Here is a 23,271-nt window from a genome sequence, read left to right on the forward strand (position 1 = left end):
AATTACAATGGAGATTTGGTTGGAGTTTCAAATTTAGATGTGATAATTCAAGCCTATTTAGGTATATTATGATCAGAAGTATAAAGCTGACTTAAGGTCTTCTAAAAATAACTTACATTATTTAGGACTAAAAGTTCACAATTGAATTATTCTCAAAATTGATATTCAAAGAGCTGCAGCTTCATATAATTTATTCCTGTTTCTATTCAATCTACTGAATTCTATTTTATTGCATTATTAAAATCCAAGAAATAACAAATAAAACTTAGAGCTTACTATGTTTCAGGCATTATTCTAAACTCTTAGACCTGCCTGGAAAAGTGTGTTGAGAGAATGTGCTATAATATTATGTTTAAAACTCATTCAAACATAACCCTATAAAATCCATTATTATATCCATTTTACAGATGGAAAAATATGAATGTATAGATAGATTATAATTTGTGGTAGAACTGGATTTAAACTTCCAAGCCTGATTTATAATCACTATGCTAAGTTTCAAGGAAACCGCTTGCATTAATCCCATTACTTACAATAAAAGTGAAAAGCTGAACAATCTTCATTTTATTTTCTTTCTGTGAAAACAACCCTAAACCCTTGAATATTCTCCTCTACCCCTGTAAGAAAGTTTCCTGGTCTTTTGTTTCCTGTTATCGGGTAGAGTTGCCATGCACAAGCCAAAGCTGAAGTTGCTTGAAGCAAACTTATTTTTAGATCTTTTTAAATCATAAGCCTACACTGATTGAGGGCAATATGCTTAGAGAAGTTAACAGAGGTGTGCTTCTGAGGCTGGCAGAAGGGCAAAAATGGTGAGGGAGAGCAGAAAGAAAAATTCAAGAATGAACTCCACATCCTGTGACAGTACAGCATAAGGAATAGAGTCAATGGTATTGTAACAGCTATATATGATGGCAGAGGGCTAGTAGATTGGGGGAGGGGGTTTATCACTTTGTGAGAGGTGTAAATGTCTAACTATTACCTTGTTTTGTACACCTGAAACTAATACAAAAATAAAGAATCTGAAAAGGGTTATTAAATCTTAAAAAAAACAAACCAAAAACAAGATTCAAGACTGAGGAAGAGGGCTGTCTGCAGGGTCCATGATAGTTAGGCAGGTAGCCTGTCCTTTCCCAACAGCCCAGCAGGCAGCAGGTTTTCAAGGGAATGGGCTGCATGGGAGGCTGGGAGGCTTAGGCAAGATGCTTGGACCCAAGGTAGGCATTGCATATAAACCCTGGAGTACCAGCGTTCAAGAAACTTTGTAATCATGGACAGTGATTACATTAGCAGTGACCAGTGCAGACTGAAGGTGAAAGAATGAGTTGCCTGAGACTACTGGACTGCACAGGACCTTTGAGGAGGAGGAAATGTGAGGATAGGGTCCTGGAATCCCAGTAATACTTAATATTTCTGTCCAACCAGTAGTGAGGTTAGAGTTTAGAGTGGAACTTAATATAAATCAGGAATATAAACTGATGTGGGTGTAAAAGTGAAATTACTTACACATCCTACTTTTGGGGGTGAAATTCATACTTACAACGTAAGTAGACCCTAGATTATGCATAATCTGTACAAATAATCAATTTGGTCTTGAAGGATAAAAGTAAAAAACAGAAATATATGTCTAAAATTTAAAAAACACACAACTGCAATGTGAACATAATTTAATATTTGTATTTATCTTTAACTGAGATATAGGGTGTGAAACACCAGTCATAGAGCTGGGTGATCAGTAAGGGCTAGTCCCATTTGTCCCATTTTCCCAAATTCTTTTTTAGGTTCTCATGTAAAGAGCTCACAGATACTGCGAGACTGACCCATGCCCAACTGACCCAAGTTTATATTTTATCTAAACCTTATAAGCTGTGTTACTTGGGGCAAATCACTGGACCTCTCTAGGCCCCAAATTACTATTAGTAAAATGGGAATACTAATGTCAAACTTTTGGGGTTGTTGTGAGAAAAAATGAGATTTGTATATAAAGCACCCAGTGCAGCATGGCACAGAGCAAACACTAGTAAAAGGTGGCTCTTTTCAACAAACTGTGTGAAACTTGGCCTAGGCAAAACAGAATTCTGGGACTTGGAACTAGAGAATATGTACACTTTGTAAAAGATTCACATTTTGTTCTTATTTATACATTCTTCGACAAATATTTCTGGATTCCAGATTTAGCCCTTGCATCTTAAGGTTACAATCTCTAGTATAAATACTGGCATAACATGTGGCATAAATGTTTGTTGACTGAATGAATAGAAAGATGGATGGGTGGATGGGTGGATGGGTGGATGGATGGGTGGATGGATGGATGGATGGATGGATGGATAGGTTTGTGGGTGGATGGATGGAAAACAGGAAAGAATAGAGGGAGAGAGAGAGGAAGGAAGGAGGGAAGGAGGGAGAGAGAGAGTAAAGGATAGATAGGTGGTTGGAAGGATGATGGATAAATGGATGGACGGATGCATGAATGGATGATGGATAGATGGTTAGATGAGATGCTATATAACTCCAATTTTGTTCTTAAAAGGAATGGTACATAGATTTTCTTAAATTAGCTGGCTGGCCTGCCACTGAATCCTGATCTTTTGCCAGCAACCTAGTCTGTATACATAGTCACCTGCTCTAAGGATTTAACCAACTGTGCCTTCACTGTAACTTCAATGTAACAGACCTACATATCCCTGAAGTTATTATTGAAGCAGGCTATAGGGCTCTGAAACTGCCCAAAATAAATGACTTCCATTTCCTCTCAGTTCCAATAAAGACTTCAGAATATACCTTCCAAATTATGATATGGTGATCAGATGGGATGCTTTGATCATAGCATTCTGCTGTATGTCTCCAGAATATCCTAGACTTTGGAAAATGAACTTCCTTTTATCCCAGTTATAATATTATATATGAGATTACGTATGAAGTTGTGGTAGGATGGTTTTCCTGTATTTCTCAAAGGGTATTTTTAAAAAAGTTGAATTAAAATTGATAAAATTTAAAAATTGAGAGATGTCAGATATGAGCATCCAAATGTCCAGAATATCTGGAAACAAATCATAACATGTGGCAACACTGGACATCAGTGTTTGCACAATAACCCCAGGTTCACATAGACTATGAGGTAAATAGAGCCATAAAGTGGGTGCAGGGTACACCAGGTGCAAGTTGCCAGGCAGGTATTTCTCTGCGGCAACAAAAGGCTAAGATTGAACGCTGACCGTCCTCTTTAGATTTGGCCTGAGCTCCCCAGTGCCTCCCACACCCCACAGCTTCCAATTTATTTCTTGCTTCACTTGTTTATGTTTCCTGCCTGGTCCCGGAGGTATTTCAGTTTACATTCTCTGCTTTAGATTTCTTTCCTTTCTGGCTGTCTGACGAAGGGGTGTAGCGGAAGTAGAGATGGGCTGTCCATTTTAACCTTTTCATGTTATAGGGTCAATTTTTGTGCACTCATGCACATATTACAAATAAAAATATATTTAAAGCATGATGGAGGCAGTACCTATTTCTGATTATGTGGTTAATCAAGGTTAACCAGCAGCTTAAGCCCTTTAAAACTGGGTTACAAATAAAAGTTACTTTACATCACTATTATAATAATTTCATATCATATTCATTACAAATATCAAGAACAGAGTATCTCTGATACATAATCATCATAAAAATGCAAACATATCTTAAAATTTTCAGCATATTTCAATATATTATGGCAGATTTTAAGTTAACACTACTTAGTTTCTAGAACAGAGGGATAAGCAAGATTCTGATTTATGAACGTATTTATTCTTTTTCTCTGACTTGATCCTCTTTGCTCTGTTCTATTCACACAAGAAAAGCCCTTCTAGAGCAAGACTGATGTCATGAATAAGGGTCATGCGTATCACACAATTAATGGTGATGCTTATTTAGAAAAGTCTTTAGTCGTTTGAATATTGTTGGAGAAACTAATGCAAAAACCTTTTGATTATTTGAATACTGATTATTTTAGGTTTCTTTAAATATATAGAAGAAGTCAGATTTGTTTTTATTTTTAGATTTTAAGTAGGAAAACTGTCATTTCTACCGATAATCTTTTATTCAATGAAATAAATTGACAAAATAATTTTAATTTCATCAAAGACATGATGGTAGTTACCGGTAATTCCTTGAAACTTTGTCTAGTGACCTGAGTATGGGAAAACTGATGGATTATTTGTTGGAGACAGCATAAATTTAGGGGCATGGAAATTTATACAAGAGCAAAAAGATTAATTCCTTGAGAACTATATATGTTGGAAATCTTTGGAAAACTGTAAGTGTTGAGAAAGAAGTTTTAATATTATAAAACATAACAGAAATATGATTTTTTTAAAACTCAGAAGCAAAAACAGATCAGATCAAAACGATTTAATTTTAATTTGAAAATGGACAAACTGCAATTTGATAGATACTATTTCATGGGTACACATAGCCGATGTGCCTCGGACACTGGCTATTTAAAGTAGTGGAATTTTATAGCTCATTGAATGCTACTACATATTCTAAACATGAATGACTGGTTTTCAAAGATGCACGGCATAAAAAGTTGTGCTTAGCAATAAAAACTAATGTGAACTTAATTTATTCTTTTTTCCATTTATTCAAAAATAAATGATCACACTCCCTCCTGGCGTATGAACCTAATGCTCTGTTAATACGGTCAATATACTAATGCATCTGGATCTCCGACATACACACCTAGTCAAAAATTTATTCATTTAACTAATAAAATTATTTTATTAGATAAATCTCAGAACCCATGGGATTTTTTTTTTTAGAAAAGGTTAAGAGATAAAGAGGAAAATGGGATTGGTCTCTGGTTAATTGAATTTCAGATTACAAGGAGTTTAATATGTATTTTTGTGAAGTAAATGAAGAGTGAACTAAAACAAATTTCCAGGTTATCCAGGGTCTGATTAGTTTGTGTTTTAAAATGTTTATACCCTTTTGGATAGTTCTAGAGCATGTTTATATGACTAAGTTGAAATCAAGTGAAACCATAAATGTATAAGTCAATAATAAATATAAAGTTCACTGGGCATTTAGGGCTGTTACAATATTAGCTTAGGAGCAATGATGATTTTAAGCAATGTCCTTTTTGGTACTGGTAAGAGCACTTTTTAAGAGCTCTAGAACAGAGTCAGTTTTTTTATCCTCCACCTTGAAAACAAAAAGGCTGAAAAATAAACATCAAAACTGAAGGTGTCATTTCATATAATTGAAATGAACTCTATGGAATCGTGAAGGCAAAGGGGTCTTACAGCACAAAAGTGTCATAAAGTAGCTTAACAGACATATAACAGTGTTGAGGAAAGAAAAGAAAAAGAAGAGAACTACATTTCAATTCCGAACTACACAAACAAAAATGAATATATAAAACATCACTGATCTCTAATCCATGTTTCTTGAAGCTAAAATTCTTAGTTTTTTAAGGAAAACCACTTGAGATACCTCAGATAAGTTTCCACTGTTGATCACCTTACCTTCCACCTTAGTTATGACTAACAACAAATTGGGGGCATGGTTGGTTCATCTGCTCTACCTGTAGGACTCTATGTGGATTGTCAGATTCATTTATGAACAAACTCAAATCCCTTACCTGGTGGGAGAAACGCTGTATGCTGTTGTAACTGCATGTTGGCTAGAGCCTGTTGGTATTGGAAAATACCAGTGTTAAAGACTGCGGTGGCACCGTTGGTTTTTTCAAGAGCAGGCCTCTTTGGTAATGGGGGAAGTACAGCTTGAGGAATTCCCTGTTTAGTGAATGAGTATAAAAAACAAATACCAGTAAAAAGAGAAAAAGAAAAAAGAAAAATCAGTTGAAGGCAAAAATTGTTAGGAAGCATGAGCAAGCAAGCAGCAGAGCATTTAACTACCCAAGAGGGGAGGGGCTCTAATAAAGAAAAAAAAAATTAAAACAAAGGCAAGGTAAAAGCTTTAAAAGAAGCATTATATTTTGTCAAAAAAAAAAAAAAGAAAAAACAAAAACAAACAAAAAAAAACACCACAAAACACTAGTACAAGAGCACATGTTACAATGTGTTAAAGTGTTTTAAGTCCCATAATGCTTCAGGCTTCCTCTGAGAAGCCACTGTTTGGGAAAAGAAGAAAAGCTGCACTGTGAGCTCCATGAGGATTGACAAGTATAAGCAATGTTAATAGTTAATTGTACAGAGTGACTGAAACAGGTAAAATAAAAATGAACCCCACTCTACTCCTCCCCCTAGATCTACCTAGACATGCAAATGTCCCAGAGCATGCAAGTTTTTTTCCTTAGACACTGAACTATAAATATAAAAAAGTAAATAATTCTATCACTAAAGCCATGCTAATCAAATAGGTACATAAAATATAGTCAAAAATACATTTTTAATATCTTCAAAGTATTTCATTAGACGATTCTACAATGTAGTTAAACTGAATGTGGGCTGCTGGGTTTTCAGAATCTTTCATTGTACGATATTTATCCAGGTACTCATATTATAAGGCTTTCCACTAATTTTGTCAGGAAACCACACTCAGTTTTGCATTGTACTTTACAACTTTATAACCGAAAAAGGAATATATATATTTTTAAATTGATTAAAAAAAACAGAAACAAAAACAAAAAACAACAAACTTGTATCTACAACAAAGCTACATGCCAAGCTAAAAGGTGAAAGGTCATAGTACCAGGTCAAAGGTTGCCTCGAGGGGTCGCTTCAGTGATTTGACAGCCGACTGAGTCTTAATTAGCAGGCAGCGAGCACATGATGGCAATGGGCCAGTGGGGTTCAAGCGCATTAACATAAACAGCAAGCAGAGGTGCATCATGGGGGCAGCAGTGCATTTTTGGGTAGGTGAGAAAAAACAAATAAAAAAACAAATCATCGGAATGCCATATACAACGAATAACAAGACTAAGCATGCACAATAAAGGCACTACTGAGTTGTTATTGGGAGGATAACTCCTTTTTGTAGTTAATTACAAACAAGATACTCTAACGGAAAAAAAAAGAGAGTGAAAGGAAGAGAGGAGGAGAGAGTCAGCCTTCTGTATTTTTGCTCAAGTATCCGTAAACAAACACAGAAAAGACCTCTCTCGTGATTATTTTACTGTGCTATGAAATACCACAGTGTTGTTTTATGAATATTTTTAATGATTAAGTCATATTTATGTAAGAAAAGGACATTAAAACAGCTAAGCAAAGAACAAAGAATGGACTCGTTAAAATCAGCTATTAGATCACATTAAAATTTACCTTAAGACTATAGTTTAGTATCTATTCTAAATTATCCAATTTCTATCTCCTGAGTACGGCTATCTTTCTCTTTCTAGATAATGGCATGTCAAGCTTCTCTTGTTTTACAATTATGTTTATGCCACAATATTATTTAAGACAGTCTTGATAGCATACTGTTCAAAATCTTGCAGCTAATTCTCAAAACAATTTTGTCGAAGCGATTCCTCTAAATAGTTTCAGATTATGTTATGTTAAAAGCAAGATGTATGTAAAGAAGAGCCTTGATGTGCAAAAGAACACACCAGAGGAGAACAATGGCTGATTAAATGGCACACAGAAATAAGAGGACCGAAAATGGCAATATCGTTAAATTGAAAAGGAGACAGGTGTTCTTTACAAAGCAGAAATTTCAGAAACCCTACGTCTAGAATAAGACAGAATATTACGAATTAGGCCAAAGGTAGAAGCAATCTGAACCATTTGAGGAGTTACCCTCACTTCTGTGAATGGTAACTTCATTATGTATTGTCTGGGATACCTGAACAAACATATCTTCAGCAAAAAAAAATAAATAAATAAAATAAAAGTTAATAAATGAAGAGCTTGGAGTCAGAGATACTTGTTCATTTTGCTTTTGGGATGGCTAGCAAGGAGGGAGCTACTCACCATGGCAGCTGCGGTGGCTGCAGCCTGTGCTGCTGCAGCCTGGTTGACCTGGTATTGGGCAGCCTTGATCTTGGCTTGCAGATGTGCGGGAGGATGAAAGTATTTGCACTTTTCCCGAGAGCATCTCCCTTTGATGTAATCCATACACACGGTGACCGTGTTGTCATTGGTGTCAATCATTGTGCTGTCGGCAGGATGAGCAAACCGACAGTCGTTTTCTCCTCTGTTGCAATTGCCACGCTGGTACTCTCGACAAACCTACAGAGTCATTAAGTGCATGGGGGTCAGTCAACAGAAACAAGTAGAATCTTTCAGAAGCGTTTTACTTAAAGTACAAGACTGGGGAAAGACGGCTACAGGTGAAAAGGGAAAAGATGATTTGCAAACAAAACACAAAATATCTTAAAACTTCCTACTTGGGGTATACAAATTATAACCCCACTTCAGTAAAATGTGTATGAGCCAGAAAATGCCTTTGTGATACTAATTTGGTAAAATATCGAATCTCGAAAAGTGTGTTGATATATTTATTAATTACCCAGGGAAAAATAGTAACTTCAGAGCGAGGAAATCTGGCAAACACCCCTTTAACCTAGGGATCAAAGTTAACATCACCAGTACCAAGACACAATGACATCATGTACTTATTTTTAGGATGCACTGGAAAAAGGGCACCACATCCTTTTACTTGTATTATTGCTGAGAATGTATAACTGGGATTTAATCATGAGGCAACACCAAACAAACAAATGGAAGAATGTGTTACAAGAACTGATCAGTACTGCTCCAAAGTCTCAAGTTCACGAAAGACAAACTGAGGCCTTGTCACTGACCTGACAACTCTGGAGTCAAACAAAGGATGCCGATAAGGCAAAGAGTGAAATGTGATCAAGCTTTCTGGATTGGCTGATAGAAATATATCAACGCTCATTTTCTGTAGGTGACCCTACGGTTATGTTAAGATGTTAATATTTAGGTAAACTGGGTGAAGAACAGGCAGGAACTCTTGGTTCTATATTTGCAACTTTTGTGCTAATTGGAAATTATTTCTAAGTGACGGTGTAAAAAGTAAAATTTGATGGCTTTTTAGTAAAATGTTTTCAGGAGCCTTTTTTTTTTTCTTTTGGTCATTAGACATTTACTTGGTACTACGTAAAGCAGATAGAAAGATTAGTTTTTGTTATAGTCTATTTGTTTTCTATCTGTTAATTTTGCCATGGGGGCCACGGGAGGAAGGTGAAACGGATTCTTTTGCATTCGTCGGCTCAATTTTGACTCTAACTATTAATGGTGCCTGCTCCTGTCAGGTTTCCAGAACTGTCTTCATTTGGGATAGTTTGACCTTTTTACCACAAGAGGGCCATCTAAAACATGGAATATCCTTTTAATATTTTCAAGTTTCTACTTCAGGCTTCAAGGAAAGAGTTTTTATTTTTCACACATCTTTTCACAAACCGAGCAAATGAGTACAGACCCCGAGCACTTTATTTTGGAGTTCAGTAAGAAAGAGAAATGGGAACCCTCTTCCTACTTAAAAAGCAATGGTTTTCTTGGATTTGTGTACGTAAAATGATCACATTGAATTCTAGGTGCTTTCTTCATTATAGTCATAGCCCACTATTGAGGAAACTGCTTCCTTCAGAAAGAACTGCATAATTTATATCATGCGATATCTTAACTAGAATGTTATAAAAGACATCTTGTGCTACTTGGAAACCTTGAACTTATTAGATAAAGCTTTGTATTCTCCATGCATACTAATGGGCCAACTGTATTCATCACCTCATTCAATTTATTTAATTTTAAAAATTTATTGAATAACTACTGCGTGCCAGATAGTCTGAGAGACATTAAGAACACAAAAATGACTTAGGAAGTTACAGACAACCCTGTGTATTTTTTCTGTTGCAGGTATTTTCTTGAACAAAAGAAAACAAGGATAACCAGGAGGTTGTCATTTGAAAAGCAAACATCATTATGCTGCTATCCAGAACAATAGTCCTTTACTCTGGCTGAACATAAGAATCAATTGGGGCGCTTTCTAAACCTCAAATCCCCAGTCCCTAACCAACACTTACTAAATTAGGCTCATCAACATAGACAGGAAGACAGACACACTTCCATGAAAATACAAACTTTTCATGTATATATATGAAATTGATGCTAAGTTTATACTGTATTAAATAAAAAGGCTACTTTTCTGTTTAAGCAAATCGGTCAAGGCAGCCTCATCCAACAGGAAACTATGTGATCTCACACCGCTGCTTGTCAGTCGTTTGTGCTTTTTCGAAAGTGCTCACAGAGAAACGGGCAGCAGGTGAACTAACACTCTATTTTTCAGTTTACCTTACTCTTTGCCACACTGACAAGAAAGATGATCTGTCTAAAGGTAATCTAGCTGTAGGAACTTTAATAGCTATGGAAATCAAAGATTTGCTATTTTCCAAAAACCATTATGCCAGTGCTGGTGTCAGATTTGAGCACAGCTCTCCCAAAATATAATCTGAGTGTTGGGCTGATTTTGACTTCTTCTCTATTTCAACATTCTTTTTATTTTCAGTGATGTGAACTTAAATTCGAATTACACAAAAACGGTCAAGCTAAGATACCTTCTCAGCCCTTTCCATTTGCTTTATGCACGTGTGTGCACTTGGTATAACTTTATTTATTGGATAGGTTTATTTATTGGATAGGTTTATTATCTTGTATTCTTTACTCTCTTCCAGGATGTATTCAGAGAGAATTCTAAAAATATTTAAGCAGAGCTGATAACTGGCAATTAGCTTAGAATTTGTTCTGAAGCCAGCCTTTTCTGAGGTTCAAAGAATTTTGTTAACTTCTTTTGCATGATACGCATTTTTTGACTGCTCCCTCCCAACCAGTGCAAGGTTTCTCCTGACATGGGGAATGAAAAAGAAATATACTGAAATAGCTGATCTCCCATTATCCTTGTGACTGAAAAAATAAAGACGAAATAGAAAATCTCTTCTGAAAACTAGTACTGGTGAGACCTATAGGCCACAGGAGCTGGAAAAGCACTAAATGTGCATCTGGGTTGTCGGTACCTACTGAAACAGAAAACACTTCCCAAAGCTTTTAAAACACATTTTTCTTTAATAAGCACCATCAGGAAAACAGGATCTAAGCCTTCAAGATCTATCCAATGACAACTGAATATGGGATTGGCCTGGTTTCTCTGATAAACTCAAGAAAACTTTATATAGACTATGCTGGTCCCCAAAAGAAATCTCCTGGATATATATTAGCAAATGACAACTGATGGATATAATTTCAACCAATTTGATCTCATAATTCAAATCAGGATCAGAAATAGCACGATTTCTTATACAGAGAATTTGGAACACAGAAAGTAGAATTAAATTTGAAACTCCGAATAACAGTATGGCTTTTTCCTAGTCTCATCTAGTCTTCTGCATGCACACATTTTTCAAATAGTTGTAATTATAGTATAGCTTCTATTTGGTGACCTGTTTTTATTCAACAACGTAGCATAAGTACTTTTCATTTTACTAAGTATGTCCAGAGTGATCATTTTTGACGGCTGCATCAAATTCCATCAAGTAGATGAGCATAATATCGATCATTTCCAATATTCCCAAATACCAAAAACATTGCAAAGAATATATTCATAACTATTGGCATTTTTGGATCATTTTATATGAATAAATGTAAAGAAATGGCATTAGAGGATCAACAAACAGCACTACTTTTTATAGTTTGATAGGTGGTTTTCAAACCTATTATTAAAATAATTCCATCCATTCAGCTTTACATACAATATGTTTCAACCAAGAAGAATGTTTGTTGAGTCTTTTACTCTGTAAGTATTATAAAGCAGGACTTATTATGTAAATTAGGTAAGTTTTATATGCTTTCATACAAAATGGGTAAGAGGTTGCTTTTACAGTAAAAACCGTCATTTCAATGAAGATATTCATTGAAAACACTTAAGTACTCCATTTCCAGAAAAACATCTATGGAATAAAAAAATAATCAAAAGAAAAAAGTAATCAGAAAAACTTCCCAAAGAAATGTGAATTAATTCTACATAAAGCTTCTTTTGTTAGTTAAATAGCAGTGGTACAGCAGAAGGAAGACAGAGTTCAGAACCAGCAATTGTGGGTTCTAGTTCCTACACTTAATAGCCATGGAATCAAGAATACTGAATAAGAAAACGTACAGATAGCTTAAAACATACCGTACACATCTGCTTAAACTAGAGTTGTGTTATTGCATCTCTAATTTTTTATAAACATGACAAACATACAGAGGGTGCCAAAAAATGTATACGTATTTTAAGAAAAGAAAAAACTGTGCTAAACTTGTAACAATATGTACCTATAACAAAAGATGAACACAAGTCATGTATATACACTTTTTTGATATCCCCTTATTTCAAACTGGTCAAAATAATAACAGGTTTTATAAGTAGCGCTGCTCTGCAAGTTAAGGCACTGAAATTCTAAGGAAATTAATGTCAATGTTTGATCTTATTCAAGACTGGGCAGTCATTTTCATGTTCTTTAAAGAAAGATTCCTTTAATATGCTTTGTGCTCACCACCTCTAACTCTTATCTTTAAAGAATACCATTCAAAAGCAGGAACAGAAAGCTAGTTATAACAGGGGTCAGTCCATTTAAATATTTTGGGAAGTCAATTTAAACCTAATGACCAATAATAAGGAGCGTATTCAAAAACATGTACATACTTGTTGTTCAACAGTAAGTATTGTAGACTTTAGTTTGAATTATGCCTGAGCTAACATAACACTTACACAAAGGAATACTGGATAATAGATGATTCTATCAAAGTATCCACAGCATTCCTGGTCATGGCTATACATGGGTATATGTAATTTAAAACGAAGAAATTATCTGTACTTTCAATTCAAAGGATTTCAATTTCCACATTTTAAAATTTTGGTGATTTGAGGAAATGATCTTAGTTAATTGATTGTACAATTAAATTTCCCAGATAAATATCTCAGGATGTGATATCTAGTTTCAGTGTGTTATCTAATAATTGCACCTTCTTTTTCTTCTTTAAAGAAAAGAAGAAAAAGAAACCTCTTTAAGCTATCTCAGAGGATTTCTGTTAAGATCAAATGGAATTTTTCTTTGAACTCTAAAAGGCAGAAGTCATCATTACCATCAGGTCAGAGAACACAAGCATATTTCTATAGATGATACAGCTAAGAATTTGTCCCTTGACCTCCTGTGATTTAAAAAAAAAAAATCAAATCTGAATACATAGGAATGACCAACTAAAGAAAATTTCCCATTAGATCTACTGCTAGGTTTTCATTTATTCATTCCTATGAACAAATGTGCAAACCAACAGGACAGGAAGATACAAACAACTATGAAATAATTTCATCCATATGCCAAAATGCTCAAATCTATGGTTACTGTCATTACTCTTTCTCAATAATGGCAAAGATAGGGGAATTTTAAGTTTAATTTGGGTGAAGAAATAAGTGAAAGAACAGCAAAAATGAGTGAACAAGCCAAAATCAGTAATTACCTTATTTTAAACAATTTACAACTCTGTCATCTATCTCCAAAACAAAACTCAAACTAATCACAAGAGTAAGAACTGATACAGACATAGTACATTAGATGTTTTAAATGGGGATGTGGTTACATTTTAAAAAACCATCTTAAAGCCTTATTCCAGATTTTAAAATATATTTTTAAGCTATATAAACTTGTGCATATGAAACTCCTTGGTAATTTTCCAGAGGAAATTAAAGTATCATACAGGTAGTACTCAAACGTCCCCTGCAGAAATACAAAATTAAAATAATCCTATGAACAAGCCTTTCTTATGTTATTAAAAGCCTCTGCTTTTCTAATCTTGAATGTCTTTTATATTCGATTGATCATGCCAAATCCATTAAACTCCTATACAAATCCCAACCTAGGCATGCCTTTCACTGTTCCTCTATTCCTCAAATAGTTTTATATGTTCTTTTTTGTTTAGTCAATAGGTGTCATACTTCTAATCATATAAAAATTATGATAGTCACTAGAATCTTCTGTTGCAGTATGTAGTATAAGCGTCCAGTATCCAGTGGCCTGAATTAGAAACCTGTGTCATGATTGCCTCAGTGGAATAAAACTTTTCAGCACAAGAATAATTTATTTTAAAACAATCTCTAACTGAAGATATCAGAAGTCAAGTGGTTTGCCCACGTTTCCTGGAATTACTCTGTATGTTTTCCTCATATGGACTGTTGATATACAAATGATACTGTTAACCACATGGCAATCTTTTACCTTCAGCAGCATCTGAAATAGGCGGCCATTGGTTTGGTTTTTGTTTGATTAATGCTATTATGTTGTATAAATTATCGTTCATAATCATCATTTACCTAAGCATTGTATTATGTTATTCATTGTGTTCTGAGCAACTTAAAATGTAGGATAAGTGAACAGGGGAAGGCAGTACACAAATAACTGTACACGAGGTAACTGATGAAAAGCCGAGACTTACAGTGGAGATGCTGGCATCCTCTGGAGGACGTGTGTTATAGACTCGGCATTTAGACTTGCCTGGCAGATCTGTGACAGAGACTCCTGAGTGCCACTGAAGACCTTGTGAATCAGTTTTCACAGATGAGGCTCTACATTTTAAATAATCACCCCAAGTGATTCTAATCACATTAAAGCTTGAAAACCATTGCTCTAGGACTAGGGGCGCGAATAAGATATCCTATTTTGCAGTTGGAATGCTTAAAATAAAAACATGTTCCCAAGAAGAATGTTAATAAATGCTAAAAATTTGTCATATTTTAGCTCCTCTGTTGGATTACCCTACACTTGGAGGAAGAGCATGTATGTTTGTGATTAACTGACTAACTGATTGATTGATTGATTGGCTCATTTATTCATTGGACAAATTGCTGGGCATCATTCATGAGCTTGCCACTGTTCTGATGTGGACTTTTTCTTGTTATCGATAAATATAGCAATTAAGAGATTTCAAAGATATCCCTCCGAACACTTTTTACTTGAAAGATGTTCAATAGTTCTCCATTGGATATTGTTGAATAAATGAGAGAATGAATGCATTTATGGATCCTTTTTGCACGATAAAAAATTACTGTTTCTTGACAGTAAGTCAAACAATGGTTTAATTACCAATTCTTCATAATGGAGCAGGGACATGATCAAAAACCTCAGTCCTTTCTAGTACCTACAGATTTTAACAATTTCTTGAAATAATCACTGAAAATAAACTGCTGCTTGGAAATTACAGAAAGGCATCTCAAGGTCACAGAACGGAATTTTAAAGGCCACTGTGACCCATATTTAAGATGTTTCCTCCTTGTTAGAGAAAACTATGAAACTGAATTTTACAGTATAGAGAGTATGTGGCTACAAAGTCTTTTAAAAAATATCCAACAAAAATATGAATATGTGTGTTTTACATATATATTAAATATGTAGATACAATACATATGTATTATATATATTATACATATATAATATATATGCATATTTAATAAACTTTTCAGAAGCTTGTGGCTAGCATTAAAAGCAAGAAAATGACCGGAATGTCACTAGAATATTCTAACTGGAAGTGCTTTTAGAGATTATCTGGTACAATCCCGACTTTATATTGTGGAATATGAACTTCAGCTAACATGAGAAACTGGATCCAAGCTTACTCACCTAATTAGCAATCTCACTAGCACTAATCTGTGGATTTCCATTTTCCAATTTAACATTTTTTGTAGTATCACATTGGGTGTTATAAATACATGTCAGTTCTTCTAAGCAATTATGTAAGAATTACAAGGTTGATAATCTATGGTATTTTAAAATTTCTTTATTGTCTAACAAGTTGTAGCAAAAAGACAGAAAGAAGTGGCAGTAAGAATTGGCTAATATTTTAACTGATTTAAATTTTTTTTCACTTCCAAAGGAACTCAAATTTCAAAAATGTACTTCAGAGTTCCATAAGAAAAAAATAGAGTGCACATTTAAACGCCAAATCACTAAACATGTGGCCAATTAATAAATAAGCGTGTGCACTCATTGCCATGTCTTTTAGACTCCAGTCTGCAGTGCAATTTACAAGGGAGGATATAACCTGAAGACACAAGTATGGAGCAGGAAAACATGCCCCTTAGCTTCACATTGCAACATCCAAACAGGCTGTAACTGTGACATTGGATCAGATCCAGTTAACAAGAATAAGATAGGAAGCTGTCCTACCATGAGGCATCTAGACAAGTGGAATCCAGGCTAAATGGAAACAACAGTCAATGCAGCAGTAGCCATTTGTTGTGACTGCAGCAAATAAAACAGACAAAATACACGAAGGAGTTCCTCACAAAAGAAAAATAGAACCAAATGACAAAAGCCATCACTTGAATTAAACACTATACAAAAATATAATCAATTCCAGACGGCCTAAAATTGTGGGAGCATTCAGTTAGAGGAGTTCTGACCACACAGCTCAGCCTTTTAAAGAGATTGCTTTAAAGAGATTTAAATAGAGATTTTCTCAGCTTTTTGAATATCATGTCCTATTAATAATTGATTAACTGACATTCATCTCAGAATGCCTATTTGGTTCCCATTAATCAATCAACAATTATGCATTATGAACCCAGGGTTTGCTTCAGAAAGGTTGAGGGTGGAGTAGGTAACTCACATATTGAGCATCTGATTGTTTTTTAAATATTCAAAATTTCTTATATTTCCTCATTTATCTGAAAACAGCATTAGTTTCTTAATGAACAAGTACAACTGCACAATGACAAACCACCCACAAGTCAAGGTTACAGCAGAGTCCTTGGTCCATAGCAGGCATGGAACTAGGCCTCAATGTCTCTCCCGAGTTCTACTTATGGTAATCTCTTAATTAGTAGCTTTTTCCAAAATGTTCAATGAAAGGTAAGAAATAAGCCTAAAGCAACAAAACAAAAACTTTTAAGACTATACAGGAGCCAACATTTGCTGCCTTCCTTTGTACTATCACCTGTATGGGAATGGGAGAATAATGCAATGTTTAAACATGGATTTCTGGGTTCATACCCCTCTGGAATATCCTACCTTTGCGACCTTGGGTAAATTACGTCACGTCTCTTCCCTCAATTTATTGCCCTGTATAATGGAGTTAATGATAGTATCGTCCTCATAAGATTGTTTTGAGAATTAAATGTGTGTGCATGTGAAGGGTTGACCCTCTGTTTGGTAGATAGTAAATATCCAATAAATAGCATCTATTGTTATTACCATCAAAAGGTGGTAGCAAGTTATAACTTTGCTGAAATCTGAGATCCTCTGTAATGCATGCAATGAAACTTAATAAACAGGAAACTGGTGCTTATTAAATAAATTTCTGCTAACTTGATAAATTATTAGTGTCAAGAATGCTCACACAACAGCCGTATCTTGCCACTTTCTTAGCAATTAACACATGCAAAACTTCTCAGCACTAAGTATTACCTCATCCTAACCAAGGAAAAGAGGAAAAGGTCGTTTTGTTCTTTAGTTGGACACCAATGCTAGGTTTTAGAGCTTCAATGTACGGTATTGTTGCCATTTCCCCTTCCATCTATGCTTTACCAAATCCACTAATTTACAGCCATGCTGAAACTCTGGACAACAACTTCAACATAAGATTTATATCTTTAATTTCCTTTTCGTGTAGCAACAGCAAAGCACATACATCTGACCATCCTTGACTCTAGGACTTGGCGCATCACACAATTTCCAGTTAAAAAACGTTTAGAAGAGAACATTTCAGGAACAAAGCAGCCTTGCTATTCCAACCAAAATATGATGAGGCTTATGAGGCAATTTGCAGTAAAACATTTTGAAATGTGTTATTGATAGTAGTAACTAAACAAAATCTTTATGAGAACAAATATCAGTGGATTGAAGCAATTTGTTGCTCTTAACAGCAATGGACATTCAGGAAGCATTTGCTGGGTGCCAGACATGCTTCTAACACTCTGAGGTAAGTGCCTTTACTATCTCCATCTTACAGATGCGGAAACTGAGGCACAGGCAACCTGATCCCAAAGTTCAAGATCTTATCCAGTATCCTACACAGGGATGTTGTGGTTTTTTATAAACGTTACATTCATCAAGAACAGCACACCTATATTCTAGTAAAATGCTCCAAACACTAAACCAAAATCTCCGCTTTGAATTTTTATTTTTATTTTTTAACTTCTATGGGCATGGAAGAAATAAACAAAGAAACAGCACATTTTGCAAATTAAATACAGTACATAAATAAACCAGCTAATCATTCCTACCTCAAGTCTGTCTGTCCGCATTAATTTCTGTGCAGCAGCTGCAGCAGCTGCAGGCACAGGGACCCCGGGGTTCCCTGTAACCAACATGGGTGCGGTCGGCAAGATTTCTGCTGGAACCAGGCTTGGGGAAACAGGTCCCAGGTAGGGATTAAAGGCTGCTGACGCATTGGTGGCTAAACTTGGTGCAACTGAAAACATTGGCTGAAAAATAAAGTAAAAAGCAAAATTTAATATGCAGGTTTTGGTTCAAAGTTGATATATATTATTCCATCCATCCATCCACAATCTACTCTTCTTTCCTTCCTTCCCTCCTCCCTCCCTTCCTCCACTTAATTATGTGTTCATTTATTCTCAATTCAAGATAAGGATGTTTCTTTAAAAAGCATCGTCAAATCAATGTTTTTCTATAATATAATAGGTAACATATCATTACATTTTCCACTGGAATTTTGAAACTTGGGGTCTATAATACTTGTAATTTCTTCATGAACATTAGATAAACTATTCAATACAGAAACTTTTTGTGGCTCCCTAACCTTCATCTTTGATGTAATCCTAGAAACTTGTCTAAGAAATACATGTCATAATTGCTGTGTCATATGTACTTGAAAGATCCGTTTACAACTGTTAATAGGTTGCCAGTGTCCTATTATCTGGAATAAATAAAGCAGAACTCTCAATGGGTAACTGAGTTTCACAGTCAATGCAAACTGTGAATAAACCTCCTGGGATATGTGAAAGGTGATGATGACACCATTCCTTTTGAGCACAAAAGATAAAGTGTTTGGAATATTCACTAGTTGCAGGGTTTTCTGGGGGCAATTATAAAGGTTCCACCAGCCTATCACACCCTTGTGAAATATTTAACAACAAATTCACCTTCCTAGGGAGACACCATTCTGAAATATGAAGTCGGAAACAACACTTCGAAGGAAATGTTATGTGATTGTTTAAGGGGATACATATGGAAGCACCAAAGAAAATGCTACCAGATAGAATTTCTGCCAGAAATGCTGTCATGGATATACGAGAATGGTTTCTATTTGTTGATATGAAAATGTGCTTATCAGGAAATAGATCTGTTGTTGATAGAATTAAATAATTTACCTGAAATCTACTGTGACAATTTGCTTTTCTGGTTTTAAAAGCATAACCCAATACAACAATTTTTCATCACATCGGTGATATATTTTCAACTTCCTAATTCAACAGAGTTTCAATTCTTGAAGTTTAATGCTTTGTGTAAGAATATTTGTCTCCAAAACACACACACAAAACTGGACAACACCCCAATAAACTTTAGTTAAAACACACACACACACACACACACACACACACACACACACAACAACTACTAATGGACAAAATGGATCCCATTCTTTAAGGTATTTTTAACAATTTATTTTCTTTACCCAGTGGTAAGCAATAGAGTCACAGAAATTTGTTTTAGAATATTGGTTGGTGCAAAAGTAATGGCGATTTTTGCAATTTTTAACCTTTTAAACCACAATTATTTTTGCACCAACCTAAGAGAAGGGACATTAGAATGTAGCTAATTCTTCCCTCTGAGAGGACTGAGGAGTTAAATGATCCCAAGTATATATAATATTCACAAGAACTTTGGAGTAAAGTTTCATGCAATTAAGATGTATATTACAAATGTAATTCTTATAGCTCAAAAGAAGTATGTTTAAAAAAAAACAAAACTACAAAATATTCCCTTTATCTAGTTTGGCCCTGACTTATCCTGTATTTGTAAGAGTAAAATGGAATTGAAGAACTCCCTTTTTCTTAGGGCAGTGGTTCTCAACTGTGATTTTGCCTCACAGGGGACATTTGGTAATGTGTAAAGACATTTCTGGTTGTCACAACTGGGAAGTACTACAGCATCTAATGGGTAAAGCTTAGCAGCGTCCAACAACACACGGGACATCCCCTCTCAACAAAGATTGATCCAGCCCCAAATGTCCACAGAGCTGAGGTTGAAAATCTCTGTCCTAGGGATGCACTCTTCTCTTGACCTCACAAATCATTTTAGGACAAAATCTTTGCAGCTAGCATACACAGTCTTACTAAGAAGACTGTGGAAAGTAGAATATTTAATACATAATTTGATCCACTTGGGAGAAGAAACAATATATCATAGATAGATGTCACTGATACTTTCAAGTTAAAGTAATGATGCCTCCCGAGTATTTTTTTAAATGCTATGGCTAGTTGCCCTGCCAGGTTGATGGCTCCTGCCTGATGAAGTGGCCTGAAGTAATACTTCCCAGTCCCAGGACCCTCCCTGGACAAAGCAGACCCTCTGACAACAGGAACCTATCCAAGCATTCCAGATATTAACAACTCATAACCTGACAGAAACTGGGGCCCAGGGCAATCTCTGCCCACCAGTTACTTGAATAGTAGCTGATTTTATGCTGCTGTACTGTCTCCTGGCTGCCAAGGCTGCAGCATAACAGGGGTGACTGACCTGCCCAGTGAATGTATGCGGAACTTGGATTTCTACTCAGAAATATCAGGTAACACTGATACTGTTATGTAGTCTCAGATCCAGTATGTGAAATTTCAACCAGACCAGCAGTCTATTTTTTTATTAGATATGTAAGAATTATAGAAAATTTAGCACAGAAGACTAAAAGACTAGTTTAGTATACAGAGAAGCCAGGTAATATTATTCCTGTTTGTATTCTATTGCTATAAATTAACCAGTATTTCCAGATAGTGCACTTCTAATGTATACTTCAGAAAATTATTGAGATGTGTATATCACTGGACACAATCTACTATAATCATTAAGAAGCACAGGTCAAATTTACCAGCTGATTTGGAGGCAAGAAAAGTGTATGTATTTTAAGAAAAATAAGACCAGTGGCCAATAAAACTCAGTTTTGTTAAATCTCATTGAGTAAAATACATGTATAATCTATAATGCATCTGAAACAGCAATTGCATATTACATAAAAAAATAGTACTCCCATTAGATAAAAATATGGATTTTATTAACTTGCAACAATTTCCCCACTGGATTGTTTCTATTGAGTTGTCCTGTGAATCGATTGTCGGAGCCAATCAATTTAGATGAGAATATTCAAATTTGAAGAATTTTAGGGCTTTGTCCCTCTGTACATTCTGTAGCAGCTTTTAAAAATCTGAAACATCAACTATTCAACAAGCATTATCTCAAATTGTTCCTTCTCCAGATAAGTAGAGCTATTTGCTAAACAGGCAGGCAATCAATAATAATAGCTCTATGCTTTGAAACTTGATTCCAAAAGCTGCCAAAAGAAAAAGTACAACATTCCTTCATTTCTTTTGAGTTTCTGTGACTTGGTTACAACCCTTTTTTGAAGAGCACCTTGTGGGAGGCAGGTCCCTGCTGGCCCCATCAGAGTGCCCTAATCGGATTAGTAAACACTTGAACTGGTGCACTGCCCATACTCCATTCCAAAGGCCATCCTGCAGAGGATTCAGCAGAATCGCAAGGACAGCTATGAAAGCAATGGTATTATCAAGTGGTACCCTGTTTAGTCTGAAGTATCCACAGGGTAATGTATAACTACATAATCAGTACATTTGATACTGACTGCTTCCTTGTAATAATGATTTACAGACATCTTGGTTCCCGGAAGGCAAAAGGAAGGTGAGCTTCTTATTGCCTTTTGCCAGTGAACATCCTCAGTAGAGAAAAACAAATTGCAAGCTTACTAATGCTGGTGCTTTTATGAGCCCATCATTTGTTTGTTTTTAAATGAGACATTCTGATTCCATTAAGGTAATGAGGCTTATTATAAATGAAAATGTTATTCAATTTCATATTATGACACTAGTTAAATGTGTGCAGACATGATTATTAGCATAATTCCTTCTATTTATTGTGTGCCAAGCATTGTGCTAAGTGCTTTACCTACGTTACTACATTTAATCCTTGTAACAGTAGAGTATAAACTCCAGGGGGCAATCACAAGCAAAAACTCTATTGTTTTTGTTTTAAGAGGGGTGGCGGAATATCTGTTCAGTATACTGCTAAATCTTCAGCACTCAAAATGATGCCTGGCATATGGGAGGTACTCAATAAATACAGAGGGTGCCAAAAAAAAAAAAAAGAATATACATATTTAAGAAAGGAAAAAAACTGTATTAAAATTAGAATACTCAATATATACTGATATAACAAAAGATGAATACAAGTTGTGTGTATATATTTTTTGGCACACCCAGTATACAGTGAATAAATGCTTGAGTGAATGAATGAATGAATGAATGAATTGTAAATGAATCACAGCCTTGGCAGGTGCGTATTATAAGTCCCATTTTGCAGCTAAGGAAAAGGGCTCACAGAGATTATGTGTCCATAGTCACAAAAGCATGGAAGACCTACGATGTAGACATAGCTGTGTCTGATTCCAGGTGGTTCTGAAACCAGTGGTTCTCAGTGCTGCTGTCCATTAGAGAACTTTAAACCCCGAATGCCTTGCCACTCCCCTCTCATCAAAATCTCTGGGGAAAGTAGTCAAGAAGTATCTTATGAAAGTTCCTGGCTGATTACAAGTTCACACAATACATGGCCTGCTACTATTTTAAACCAGGAATAGGTTCAGTTTTCTGATTCTACACGAGGTCTCTAAGAAGACATGTTCTCTTGTGACTCTCTTTTGAACATGATTTCCCTCCACATTGAAGGCTGCTGCTGCCCAGCTCATCCATTGAATGCCTAATCATGCTTTAAGAATCAGGACTCTTCGGCTGAAGTTTCCCCTAATCCACCCAGACCTCCCCACTAGAAACAGGCCCTCTGTTCTCCTAGAACACCTCATCACTTAAATTCACATTGACCATTACGTGTGTTTTCTTGATCATCTCTTCTACTGGAGCTAGACTGCAGGGCAGTCTTGTGATCTCATTTGTTAATTTTGTATATATCCTGTAATTGGCATCTATACAGGTCCTCTACAAACATTTGCTTAACAAATATGTTAATGGATTTGCTTGCTCACTGTTTTTCTCTGCCACAGAAACTAGCAAATGCATTAAATGTTTTCTAGAAATGTAGGTGAACATTTAAAA

General features: G+C 35.5%; 1 protein-coding gene across 25 annotated transcripts in view; it reads right to left on the bottom strand.

Moving 5' to 3' along the window:
* The window catches only part of MBNL1 (muscleblind like splicing regulator 1), a gene marked incomplete at its 5' end in the record, with an annotated part of 193,871 nt that overhangs the window by 11,872 nt on the left and 158,728 nt on the right, over positions 1-23,271 (bottom strand). For 10 of the 25 annotated variants that reach the window (XM_081080082.1, XM_081080064.1, XM_081080081.1 and 7 more), the window contains 4 exons: positions 5,612-5,765; positions 6,685-6,738; positions 7,902-8,159; positions 18,202-18,402. In XM_081080082.1, the coding sequence (XP_080936208.1) occupies positions 5,612-5,765; positions 6,685-6,738; positions 7,902-8,159; positions 18,202-18,402 (667 nt within the window). The remainder of the gene's footprint in view (positions 1-5,611; positions 5,766-6,684; positions 6,739-7,901; positions 8,160-18,201; positions 18,403-23,271) is intronic. The other 15 variants (XM_081080087.1, XM_081080085.1, XM_081080073.1 and 12 more) reach the window with 2 other exon arrangements.

Source organism: Rhinolophus hipposideros, assembly GCF_964194185.1.
Source record: "Rhinolophus hipposideros genome assembly, chromosome: 2".
NCBI lineage: Eukaryota > Metazoa > Chordata > Mammalia > Chiroptera > Rhinolophidae > Rhinolophus > Rhinolophus hipposideros.